Source organism: Brienomyrus brachyistius, chromosome 15 (assembly GCF_023856365.1).
Source record: "Brienomyrus brachyistius isolate T26 chromosome 15, BBRACH_0.4, whole genome shotgun sequence".
NCBI classification, from domain to species: domain Eukaryota; kingdom Metazoa; phylum Chordata; class Actinopteri; order Osteoglossiformes; family Mormyridae; genus Brienomyrus; species Brienomyrus brachyistius.
Window position 1 is genome coordinate 490,579 of NC_064547.1, and position 13,290 is coordinate 503,868.

General features: G+C 49.8%; 1 protein-coding gene and 1 long non-coding RNA gene across 2 annotated transcripts in view; both read right to left on the minus strand.

Annotated features, from left to right (window-relative positions):
- wdr18 (WD repeat domain 18) overlaps positions 1-13,290 on the minus strand; it is a 61,073-nt gene that overhangs the window by 31,827 nt on the left and 15,956 nt on the right. Inside the window, exon 5 of the mRNA XM_048975801.1 lies at positions 4,214-4,357. Within this exon, the coding sequence (XP_048831758.1) occupies positions 4,214-4,357 (144 nt within the window). The remainder of the gene's footprint in view (positions 1-4,213; positions 4,358-13,290) is intronic.
- On the minus strand, positions 484-4,176 carry LOC125708353 (uncharacterized). Its single transcript, XR_007382455.1, has 3 exons — positions 1,221-4,176; positions 695-1,128; positions 484-622 (listed from the first exon to the last, which is right to left on the minus strand). It is a non-coding gene; the product is annotated as an uncharacterized LOC125708353 (long non-coding RNA).

The following is a 13,290-nucleotide window of genomic DNA, read 5'->3' on the forward strand; positions in this document are numbered from 1 at the left end:
ACTCATGGGCAGTCTGCTCCAGCCAATGACAGAAGATCCGAATTAGTGCTTTACTACACTGAGCAAAGCTGGCAGTCAGCGTGGCTGCTCATTTATGCAGCGCTGCTCTGAAGGCACATGAAAGGGCTCTGTGCTGCCTTTGCTCCTACAAGCTGCACGCTTGTTAGATGAATGCAAACACGAGAAAGGGTTTCGGAGCCAGGGCTGCGGGCTGCCAGGGAAGTCATTTTTGTACACAGACCATTATGACAGCAAACATAAGATTCTGTTGAAACTGTTGTTCAGGGAAACTGGTCTTTAAAGAATTTTGTTTTTAGACATTATTCTGTGAAGTTAAATGGTCAGAGCAACAGGCGCCCCCTACTGACCAGTGGTTTAAAAACCGAAACTGAAAAAATGGATAGCTTTTCAAAGACGCACAAAACAAGTGTAACTTCTAAAAGCAAGTACAGAACCAATTCAGACCCTTTGAAAGCCATCAAACGTTCCTGAATTATAAATGTCACTGAAAGCCTCCTGTTCCTCTCACTGAGGCTCAGGGTGTCTGCTTGCCCACATCACAAGTGACCTTGAGCTCCCCATCCTCACACTGCTGAACACCGACGCCCCCAGTTCCAGTTACCTCCCTGGGTTTGCCGGCCCTGAGCTCCACATCCTCGCACCGCTTAACGCCGACGCCCCCAGTTCCAGTTACCTCCCTGGGTTTGCCGGGCCTGACCTCCACATCCTCGCACCGCTTAACGCCGACGCCCCCAGTTCCAGTTACCTCCCTGGGTTTGATTCCATTCCTTTTCTCCTTCACTTCTAAACCCATCCCCAGTTCCTGCCATTCAATAGCAAGCATGCTACCTCTGCTAGATATCACCTCTTTGAAAACCCTGTGGTTAAGGTCCTCCTGGCCACGACATCCCTCCTCACATCTCGGGCAGAGTAACAGACCACCTGGCCACGACATCCCTCCTCACATCTCGGCCAGAGTACAGACCACCTGGCCACGACATCCCTCCTCACATCTCGGCCAGAGTAACAGACCACCTGGCCACGACATCCCTCCTCACATCTCGGCCAGAGTACAGACCACCTGGCCACGACATCCCTCCTCACATCTCGGCCAGAGTAACAGACCACCTGGCCACGACATCCCTCCTCACATCTCGGCCAGAGTACAGACCACCTGGCCACGACATCCCTCCTCACATCTCGGCCAGAGTACAGACCACCTGGCCACGGCATCCCTCCTCACATCTCGGCCAGAGTAACAGACCACCTGGCCATCCTCTCCTGCAAACACGTGATTAAGAATTCTGGCTATGTTCACAGAGACAAACAAACACAGAAATAAGAAATCAGTCCCAAAAAGTAACAGCCAGTTCAATCAGAGGCCAGCAAGCTACTACAAGGTTTGTGGTGGACCAGAGCCTCCAAAGTGTAAATGAATTATTAACATTTTTAAAGCTGATTCCTAACAGTAAAACTGTCCAAAACTGCAAAGGTGAGATTCAGATCTTTTTAAATACATCTTTCTTTAAGCCAAGAGAAAAAAAATACCCAGATCAGCTTCGTTAAAGATCTGCCTACGTTATGAGAACCCTAATTAGCAAATTGATCATTAAATCAATAACCTGGATCCAATAATTAAGGGTCTGAATGCTTTTCCATTGATGATGAGCAGAGGACATTTCTGAGGAGAACTTTGGAAATGCTACCAGCAATTAAATAAATCAATAACTCACCGTGAGCCATGGGCACATACCTCAGAACGCGCGCAGGAGGTACATGGGCTTAACATGGAGGACACAGCGGTAGGGAGCTGCATTTAAACATGCAGAAACACCCCCAGTTCCCTGAGTGACATTATCTTTCGTCTTTCCCTTTGTTCGGCTGGAAAAACGCCGGATCCCAGGGGACAGATAAGAGCTCAAACATCACTTAAAGATTATAATAAATACATAAAAAAAGGGAGGAAAGAGGCGATAAAGAGACGCGCCGACCGCAAGCATCAAGGAGGAATTGCGAGGAGTGACACACACCTACTGCTGCTGAGGGCCGAAGCCCAAGCTTAGAGAAATAGGCACCCCGGCACCAAGCGAGCCCCACAGGGCCGCCCCAATTAAGGGTGAGAAAATGTCCTGCATTTAGTTTAAGCTGCTCATTTGTTTTCTTATTGAGTTTTTGGTGGGTGAGGTGGGGGGGGCGCTTCATGAGGTAGAAAAGGCAGCTTTGGAACAGGATACATCCAGCCAGCTGCCCGTTAAACCAACATTTACTCTCTGCAAGACCCTGCAGTTCCAGGGTACTTTACGATGGGGGGCATAGCGGGGGCCATAACCTTATCATTAGCCAGTCACATGCTATAAGCTGTAAGCTGGGGCCCAATCCCGCGTGGCCAAAGCCCTAAACACACCCCACAGCGAGTCAGTTTTTCAGCAACAGAGGAAAATAGCTAAATAAAGAGATTGCCATTAGCCAGTGCTAATCTAGCCAACTGGAGGGCAGGGCAGGGGCGAAAGGAGGAGCAGATGGGCAGAGGAGGCAGCAGCACGGGGGGCTGGACGCGTCTGGCTGACCGCTGGCAGGGAGAGACTGGTGTCCTGTTCACAGCTGGGGTCACAGAGCCAGAGAGCGCTGGTGGGGGTGGCGTGATAGCAGAGACACACACATAGAAACAGACACACACAGACACAGAGAAGCGTGACAGGAGCAGGAATGCGTCAGTTACCGGCTGGGGAGGGTCCCAAAGGTGAGAAGAATCCAATAAGTGTCTTGCTGCCCAGTAGTTAATCTACAATCAGTTCACACCATCTCCCGTAAAAGACCAGAGTTCCCAAAAGAGAGAGAGAGTGACAGACAGAAAGAGACAGGATGTCCCACAATGCTCTGCGGTGCTCCCCACCCACCCACACTGAAATCTACGGTTGAATGATTCCTATTAAGCGTTTTTAAAAGGAGGAGAGAACGTGAAAGGCAGGCCTGCTCTGCACAGCAGTCCAGAAAGGTGTGTCGCACCCCAGCAAATGTTATAAACAGAGAGGGAGGCCAAGACGCCCAGGGAGTAGGACACGGCAAAACGGAGCGCCCCCTGCTGGTGTGCGCAAGCTGTCACCACGATGAAGCAGGAGAGGCCTGCACCAGAGATAGAGGGCAAAGGGAGGACTGCGTTTATCCTGGAGAGAAGGTGTCTAACCCCTTTAAGCAGCTCGCATCTGCACACTGCCCCAGCACCCCCCCCCAGCGGGACGGGACCCACCTGAACCCTTCTAATGAAGCGGCTATGCATGTAGCAGAGCCTAAGGTCAGCTGGGATACTACGAAGATGGTGTATAACCAGCGAACTGACCCACATAATACTACATATGCTAGACACTATACTACACAGTATATCTGTAAGGAAAACCCACAGGCTAATGGATGTGTATCTGCCTTTTTAAGCCAAGGTCTTTGGAAGAATTATTTCATCCATGTTAGCACCTAACACACCATCAATAATGTTAACAAATGGGTTTAAGTTACTATAATAATGCAATGCGTGGCTTCTTGCCAAAGAATTCCAAAACAGCCTCTCCATTTGTTTATCTGAAATGATGTTTAATCCAAACTGAGGACACTTATCATATAATATCAGTTAAAGAGAGTGTACACAACAACACTGCCTTCACTGCTTCAGAGCAAGTGCCGAACCTGCCGTCACGTGCCCCACGCTCTTTACAGACATGTAGTTAGGCAAACTAATGGATACATAAACTGCACAAATGAAATCCTTCCAACTGCCTTGCACTTCAGTAGGGAGCACGTGGTTTTCACACCACCAGTGGGCTTTCCGTTTCTTACGTTATTCTATGACTATACTACAGCACACTTATTAGTTAACACATCGCACATAAAAACAAATTAGAAGCATTTTCGTAACAATGAAGAGGAGAGTAATTAATGACGGGTCGGTAAACCGGCAGGCTACCGTCCCAGCAGACGGCTCCGGAGCGGTTTTCCCCGCGCGTCTTGCCCGACTGGCCTTGTTTCCTGATAAGATGCTTAACTAGTGCATCTCAACAGTGAGGCTCTTAGCATAACCCCTGTCGTATTTAAAAACAGCAAGCCAGGAGCCGGAAGCATTTCAAAATCTCAAGCAACACTCTCGGGACATTTGAAAAAGGTAAGAAAAATGCATTAAATCAGTAATGAGACAGAAGCAGGGTGCGGTCGGGCATGTGCTTACCATGCTGCAGAGCGACACCTGGAAGATGCTGCCATCACTGCCGCCACAGAAGAGGAAGTACTCACAGGGGTCAAGGGTCACGGACATGATGCCCACATCGAAGAGGATGGTCAAAAGCAGTTCGCCCGAGGAGAGCTCCCAGAGCTGTGGGGGGGGGGGGGGGGGGGGGTCAGTGAGGAGAGGAGAGACACGTGAGCTCATCAGAGGGCAGGCTGCAGCTCAGAGTGGGTGAGCTTTAAGGGGGGGGGGGGGGGGCAATCTCGGCTGGAGCTGTGTCTGCAAGTTTGTGTTCCAGCTTGAAATGAATTACTTGACAGATCTATTTATTACCAGCAATGTGACACCTAACACCTTCAGCAGACATTTAAATATGGTCACTCTTTGGCTGTTAAGCCCTGCTGCAGGGCGGGGAGGGGTAGCTCCCTTATTGGGGGGGGGGGGCTATGATGACTGTCACTGGCGATGAGAGGACATGCTTAAGGCTATGGGTGGCAGACACACACAGCTCCTGTGGATGTCCTGTCGTCATTTTTGTCACAGGGATGAAGCGCAGAGTGGGTGTCTTCCACTTCAAAATCTAAGCAACGACCAGATCTATGGCACAAACGCACCCCAATGGTTCACTGGCCAGGGGAGCAGTCTAGCAGGAAGTCAGAAAGGAGACCAAAGATTGCATATAAACACCTTTTCTTCCCTCTCTGATAAGACTGAAAACAAACATGGTGAGCAGATTAAAGTCCAGAAATACCGGCACTTGTATGGTTCCTCGCGATGGGATTTTAAAGACTCACAAATGGCTACAAACTAAACTAAAATACACTACTCACAATAAGTTAGGGATATTGTGAGAGACTCAGTGGATGTCATACATACAGTGTTTGTTACACTTCAGACATTTTTTGGATAAGGAGGCAATTGTATTGGGGTGATAGACACACCTCATCTTGTGTTTTCCATGTAATGGTCTCATTGTGTACAGGTGTCCCTTATTGGGGCCAATACCACCAGACAACCTTTTTTCAGTTTGGCATCAATTTCAACAGTCTGTGGGGATAAAAAGCTGGTATTGTCAGCAAGTCATTCCAAGTTCATCAGTCAAACAGCCATGAACACACGATGTCACTTAAAGGACGCCCAGCGTCACCTAGCCATGGTGCGCCTTCGGGTCGTGAACTTGGTGTGTCTCCAAATGTCATCAGCAGACTTGCATCAAGACACAGAACTACTGGCAGAGTTCAGGACAGACCCAGGAGTGGAGCCCCACGAGTGACAGACCGCAACGATGACCAGTACCTAAGGACCACTGCACTCAGACATCGTTATGTAACTGCCACACAGCTGCAGGCCCGTTTACGAGATGCGCGGGGCACTACGGTTTCCAGACAAACCATTCGCAACCGACTCCACCCCTTTGGCTTGAATGCCAGACGACCGTTGCAGGTGACTCGACTGACACCAAGACACCGCCGTGAACGTTTGCAGTGGGCACAAGACCATGTGACCTGGACAATGCAGCAGTGGTCTACCGTCCTGTTCACTGATAAGTGTCGGGTCACCTTGCATGGAAATGATGGCTGTCAGCGTTGCTGGAGACGGCGAGGTGAGCGATACGCTGAGGTCAACATGGTCCCCAGGGTTTGCTTTGGTGGAGGAGGTCTGGGCAGGCATCACCAGTCAGCGCAAAACAGATTTGGTTATTGCCCATGGCTCAGTCACTGCACGTTCTTACCTCAGAGACATCATTGAACCCATCATCATCCCCCAATTCCACCAGCACACCCCCAACTTTCTGTTCATGGATGATAATGCTCCGCAACATCGTGGCAGAATTGTCACGGCTCGACTTCAGGAAGTTGGAGTGCCTCATATGGTATGGCCATCAATGTCCCCTGACCTGAACCCCATAGAGCACGTCTGGGACCAATTGAAGCAGAGACTGGATGATCGTACCCCACCCCCACGTAACCTGGCAGAACTGCGTGTAGCACTTGTGGAAGAGTGGAACGCATTGCCTCAGGACAACATCATGAGGCTAGTGAGGAGCATGAGACGTCGCTGTCAAACTGTTATTGCGGCAAATGGTGGAAACATCCGCTACTGACATTGTAAATTTTTGTTATTTGGGGCTGTCCCTGATATTGTCTAAATTTCTGGGGTAATAAATATTAAGCTAATGACAATGGTGTTTCTTCTCTACATTATTAGTAATATCAAAGGGAACTTTTACATATTTCATTAATATTTAGAGCAAATTGGAGAAGCACTCATGTACATTACAATATCCCTAACTTATTGTGAGTAGTGTACATGCTTAAAAACTGTAATGCCATACACCCCTGCGTAGTGTAAGCACTTAATACAGCTTCTGTCAAATACTTATTTTTAATGTAACACCTATGTCACACTTCATAAACGTGACTTAACAGCAGCTCTGCTCTACAGCGCCACCCCAAGTCTAGGGACAAAGTCTGCACACTTTGTATCCGCGGTATTTTATAGGGCACCAAGATGAGCCAGCATTTAAAGCGAGGGGCATGGGAAGAAGGGGGGGGGGGTTCACCAGCAGCCGTCCCAAAAAGCAGGAACGGCCCTAATGCTCAGCCAGCCTGCCAACGTTTGCCAACAGATAAAGCGCATTTGTTCGATACTGGGTGGCTTTATGAATTAAACAGTGTCTACAAACGCTGTTCCTGGACAGGAATCACACTAAATTAACCACTGTCCCACATCAAGCAGAAACGGAGCAAATCGCTGCCTGCCTGTCTGCTGTCAGTAGCTAATCCACAGATGCACATTCAGCCTCACCTACAAAGACCAGCACGTATGGAAGATGTCAGTGTCACTCTACTGGCTATAACGTATCTGTGCTTCCGGGAAAGAGGATGCATCACAAAATGCTGATTTGCACATCCACCCATCCATCTATCCACTCGCTGAACGCACAGGGCACAATGCTGTGGGGCACAGTGGCCAGGATGTCGGTCCGTCACAGGACACACACATCATGCGCAATTTAGGAGATCACTCACGACAGCCGAACACACTGCTCAGACCCATTTTCACTGCACACTCCCTGCAAGAATCATGTAAAGGAGCATATTGCTGCTGTCAGCTCTGAGCACGCCTCCATGACGCAGGAGGACATCCGCAGAGCCTAATGACTCTCTGCGGCCACCTTGGAAGGCAGAACGTTCCTGGGTATGGAGACTCCAGGGACAGAGCGGTGATGGAGAACCGGAGGGGGGGGCACAGTCCCCGAGGCCTGATCCAGGCTGCCAGCTACACAGCCTGGGGAAGAACTGAGGACTGCTTCCCCTTCAGCCCACACACCACGCCCTGGGGGGGGGTCACTGAAGAAATGATGGAAGCTACAGAGCAGCCTGCATGCTCCGCTCTCCCCAAACACCTACTGATGTTTACAGAAGACAGTGCCCCCCAGTCTAAACTCCCCAAATGAGGCAGCGCACCTCTACGGTAAACAGATTACCCAGGCAGGTGCCCTTAACACGCATGCTGAACGCCGCCATGCATTGAACACCACCACACGCTGAACGCCGGCACACGCTACACACGCTTGTTGTCATGGGGTACAGGATGAATGTTCCTGCTGCTACACACTGAACACAGTCATGCGCTGAATGCCAGCACACACTGAATACAGCAATACACTGAACATCGGCTTGTGCTGAACGCTGGCACAGGCTGAACGCGCCTGCCGACACATGCTAACTGCCACCAAGTGTTGAATGCCACCACACGTTAACACCGTCACATGCTGAACATGCCTGCTGCCACGCGCTGAACACCGGAATACTCTGAACACCACCATACGCTGAACACTGCCACATGCCCCAGCTGCCATCAGCCGGTGACGCCAGCAGACCGGCAGCAGGTGGGCAATTAGCAGGAGCAGATCCCAGCAGACAGAGGAGGGGAGCAACAGAGCAGCCAGGCCCACGGAGGCTGCCACCAGCCGCAAGGCGCACACTGGCACACACAGAGCCCTTAGGGGGTGCCATTAACAAGCCGCATGTTAATTAGGGCAGGTGTGCTGATGACCCACAAGTCCGTGTGTCGAAACAGGTAAGATGTTACAGCTGTGGGCTGGAAACACGCAAACAGGGATGATAGCGACTGGATAATGAGCAACCTCCTACACTGAACTCCAACATGGCAGACAGGATCACGGGTCTCACAATAATGCAGCCGCACGCACGTCCCAATACACATCACCTGGCCATATGTTGTCCACAAGGACAGGATCGTGGGGCTCACAAGCTTGCAGCTATACAACCGTATACACTTCCCAATACACATCACCAGTCCTTACACCGTCCACACCAACATGGTGGGAAGGATCGCGTGGCTCCTGGCTATGTGGCCGCACGCACATCTCCGATACACATCACTAGTCCTTACACCGTCCACACCAACATGGTGGGAAGGATCGCGTGGCTCCTGGCTATGTGGCCGCACGCACATCTCCGATACACATCACTAGTCCTTACACCGTCCACACTAACATGGTGGGAAGGATCGCGTGGCTCCTGGCTATGTGGCCGCACGCACATCTCCGATACACATGACCAGTCCTTACACCGTCCACACCAACATGGTGGGAAGGATCGCGTGGCTCCTGGCAATGTGGCCGCACGTACATCTCCGATACACATCACCAGTCCTTACACCGTCCACACCAACATGGTGGGAAGGATCGCGTGGGCCCCTGGCTATGTGGCCGCACGCACATCTCCGATACACATCACCAGGCCTTACACTGTCCACACCAGCACAAGAGACAAGACCGCGGGACTCACAGCTACGCCGTCACACGCACGTCCTGATACACATCACATGGCACAAGGGCAGCGGGTCATAGCCATGAGTGATGCATTCATGGTCCATGAATTTAACCCTACTATCTGGCCTCAGAAACGGTGCCCTAAAGTATTTTCTATTGGCACTCATGATATATGCCCCACTAACCTCTAAAGACCGAAGCTAATGGGGGTTACAGTTTCTCCCCACACACCCCCACGATTCACCTTCACAAGCTGGCCGTCTCCCCATGCCAAGAATTAGTGTTAAAGGCAGCAGAGCCCCCCCATATAGAGTCCCTGCCGAGCAGAATGATGGAGTGGCTCATGTCAGGAATACAGGCACTCCCGCCACTTACCGCGTGCCTGCCCATTCAGCCTCCCTGCAGCCGACGGCGCCGGGCACAGGGATGCCCGTGGGGCACACGGCAAAATCAAGGTGAGGCCGCATGCCCCTCCACATCGTGGCTCGTGGTCTCTGCTACACAGGTGTGACTACACAACTACAAGGAGGCAGCGAAGCGACTGGCAGCTCTGTCTAACTCAGATATCAACAGAATCGGTCCTTATCTGCCCCCTGGTCAGAACCACCTGGCCCCTGGCTGAGAGATGATCAGCTCGTCTCACACGTCCAGCGTGCCACGATGTCAGGGGAACGATCCGCTTGGCTGCTTTATACTTAGACTGCATTCCTCCAGGGCTCTGGGCCCGATTCAGCACTTTGCAGCTGGTTTGGGGGCCACTGTCGCCTTATCCAGGATCTAAAGACTAGTGCACAGCGCTCTGCAACAGCCAGCTTTAAATAATAAATAAAAAAAAAACACATTCTACACCAAATTAAATGGGATTTATAAAAACCCATATTTTACGAAGATTACACCATACACCATCTCCATTTAAAGAGAGAATATATTTATTCTTCACTAAATGATACACGCCACCACAAAAACATGTGCGTGACATGGATCCAATCATTTTCATTCTAGTCACAGTGAACAAGAGAAAAAATGCATAAAACTCCTGGAAGGATCTTTCATATTCAAATATGAAATGGGTATTTTAGGGCCTGCAGGATCCTCTGGCTTCCCAACAAGCCAGGTGTCAGGGTTTCTCTGCTCGTATTCCAATATCATCTGCCACTGTGCTGCAAGAACAGCACACAGGAAACTAGGTGATTTACAGATCATTTCATTCACTTGACTGGTAATCAGGATCTTCAAAATTTATGCAAAAAGATCACCATGCTAAAGCGAGAGATCACCGATTTCTGGAGATCTGCTAGATATCAACAGCACATCCGTAAAGTAGCAGCTACCAAAATGTTAAACGCAGTCAGGTCCCAGGAAGACCAGCAGTTGCACCATAGGGCAGAGTAAGAGCGGACTCAGCTGTGGATACCCCTATAAGGCTCATTTGGGTAAAGTTATGCAATCATCCTGTTAAATAAAGCCAAAACTAATTCCACAGGGACACGGCATTCAGGAGGCGGCAGTCCAGGAGAGTGTCACACTGACAAAGCCACGCTCCGCTTCTTAATCCCCAGCTGGGAGAAAGCGACAAATTCCCCAGCACTCCGAACTGGCTGAGTGTGCCACTTAAACACATGACAATAATGGGCCCTCCATATGGAGCATTTTTAACAGGCAGAAAGGGCCCCACCGCCGGCACCAGGCCAAGCAGGTTTATCTACTGGAAATACACGGGGAGCAAGCTTCAGCTTTGTGGGTGGGGAAGACAGATAATTAAAGGAAAAACCTGGCCGGTATTCCTCACTTGAGAAAGACTACACCTCCCCACACGCTCCACACGGCTTCTAGTCCTGCCAGATTATTCCTTCACTCTCTGTCTTACAGTAAGCCAGGCTTAAACGTCTTTGTTTCCCGCACAGCACAAACACAGTGCCACAGCAGAGTAATCATCACGAGGGAGTCACGCCTATTGTCTCACATTGCCCAAATTCACTACACTCTGGCACTCCTCAGCAATGGGGCCAGCGAGTGAGGGCCTCCGTGACATGGGGGCCACAAACTGGTAAGGCCGGTAAGATGGGCTAGCGAGTGTGATCCTCAGTGGTCTGTGAGCCACAAACCGGCACAGATGACGAGATGGGCCAGCGAGAGAGGCCCTCGGTGATGTGAGGGCCACAAACCGGCACAGATGGCGAGATGGGCTAGCAAGTGAGGCCCTCGGTGATGTGAGGGCCACAAACCGGCACAGATGGCGAGATGGGCTAGCAAGTGAGGCCCTTGGTGATGTGAGGGCCACAAACCGGCACAGATGACGAGATGGTCTTAGCAAGTGAGGCCCTCGGTGATGTGAGGGCCACAAACCGGCACAGATGGCGAGATGGTCTTAGCAAGTGAGGCCCTCGGTGATGTGAGGGCCACAAACCGGCACAGATGGCGAGATGGGCTAGCAAGAGAGGCCCTTGGTGATGTGAGGGCCACAAACCGGCACAGATGGCGAGATGGGCTAGCAAGTGAGGCCCTCGGTGATGTGGGGGCCACAAACCGGCACAGATGGCGAGATGGGCTAGCAAGTGAGGCCCTCGGTGATGTGGGGGACACACACCGGCACAGACAGTGAAATGGGCCAGCGAGAGAGGCCCATGGTGATGTGAGGGCCACAAGCTAAGAGTAGAGTTTGAACATGTGACCCTACTAGCAGAGCAGCATAAAAGCTTCCAGTACCACAGAAATAACTGAGCTCCTGTCAGGACGTCACGGCGGACGATACCTTCCGGCTGCTGGGCCCAGCTGGAGGTATCAGTGCCATACATCTTTTCTATTTCTGAAATCTCAGAAAATATTCAAATGAGAGGATTCTAAAAAACTGCAAGCTTGTTCAAACTCAGCGCAATGAAAAGGGTCAATTAACGATCAAAGGTTCAACTCCCAGCACAGCCCTGAAGGTTCTCCTCAATTTACCATTAAAGGACAATTGGCAGAAAGATTCCAGTCACATTTCACCAGTGGAATAAATCAAAGAGAAAACCTGTTCCGCAGTGACCTCCAATACAGGGAGCCCCCTGCATTGTGCCCCATGCTGCCTGGGGCAGGACACAGGTTCACCAAAACCCTGTACTGAATAAGCAGTTATGGAAGATGGATCACTGACGATAAATGGGTCAATTATTATTTATCCACCCCTCCACCTGTGACACTGGCTGGCGGGGATGGATGGATGGATGGATGGATGGATGGAGACCATAAAGTCCGTGTCACCTACAGCCCATCAAAGGCTGCGGCAGGAATGACCAGACCTTTCAGACAGTATGCATGGGTATTCAAATGGGTCAATGGAAGATTTATAGCAAGTGATCTACAGTATAAGGAACAGAAGCATGTAATGCAAAACAACTACTGAAAATGCATAGTGTAAAACTAGAAATGATGCTGTCAGAAGAACAACATTGTATTCCCCAGATAACCCCTCCCTTACGGAATCAAGTGTCAAAGTGTCCTTTTTCTGCTGTCACTATACAACACTTTCAGTTTTGGTGGAATCTGTCTCAGAATTTAATCAGTTCCAGTTTGTCACCATACAATGCCTCAGGAAAGTTCAAAAATGATCCATCAAATACTTTTTGAGTTAACATCTTAACGAAAAAGTGTCTGCAGCAGCAACCTAGTCTCAAAAGCATATGTATTCACCATCCAGGGAAGGCAATATAAACCCTAATCCAGACTACTTGTACCACTAAAATCATTTTTTTTATAACAAACAGCTTTAGATAGAAAGACTGCAGCAGTTAACAGAATGTTTTAATTATGTAAATGAGCACATCTGTGATGGCAACAATTTCTGGTCTATTCAATGGTGATGTTGAATTCATCCTAGTCAATTTTGTGATTACAACAGAACATGTCTTATAAACAAGTAGTAATTCCCACAATTAAGTTCCCTCAATTTGTAGCTAATCGGTTAAAAAAAATTAATGAAAAATCGCTGCTTCCCAGCATGGCCCGCAAAGCCATCATTCACATTCCCCCTATCAGGAGAAAGGTAAACAGTCAATTAGCGAGACCCCCCCCCAAACATAATGGTAAGCACATTAGCTTCATTGCCAATGCTGAACTGACTGAAAATATATAGCAGATAAGTCACTGATACAAGATTAAATACACAGACTTATTCACTTCACCGAGATGACGGCATGCCAAGATCTGTTTGTTCAATCTTCATTTCCATGGGCAAGTTTTCCCCAAACACAGAGGTGATCATTCAGAATCACTGCATGACTCTTTGCACAGACGTCAG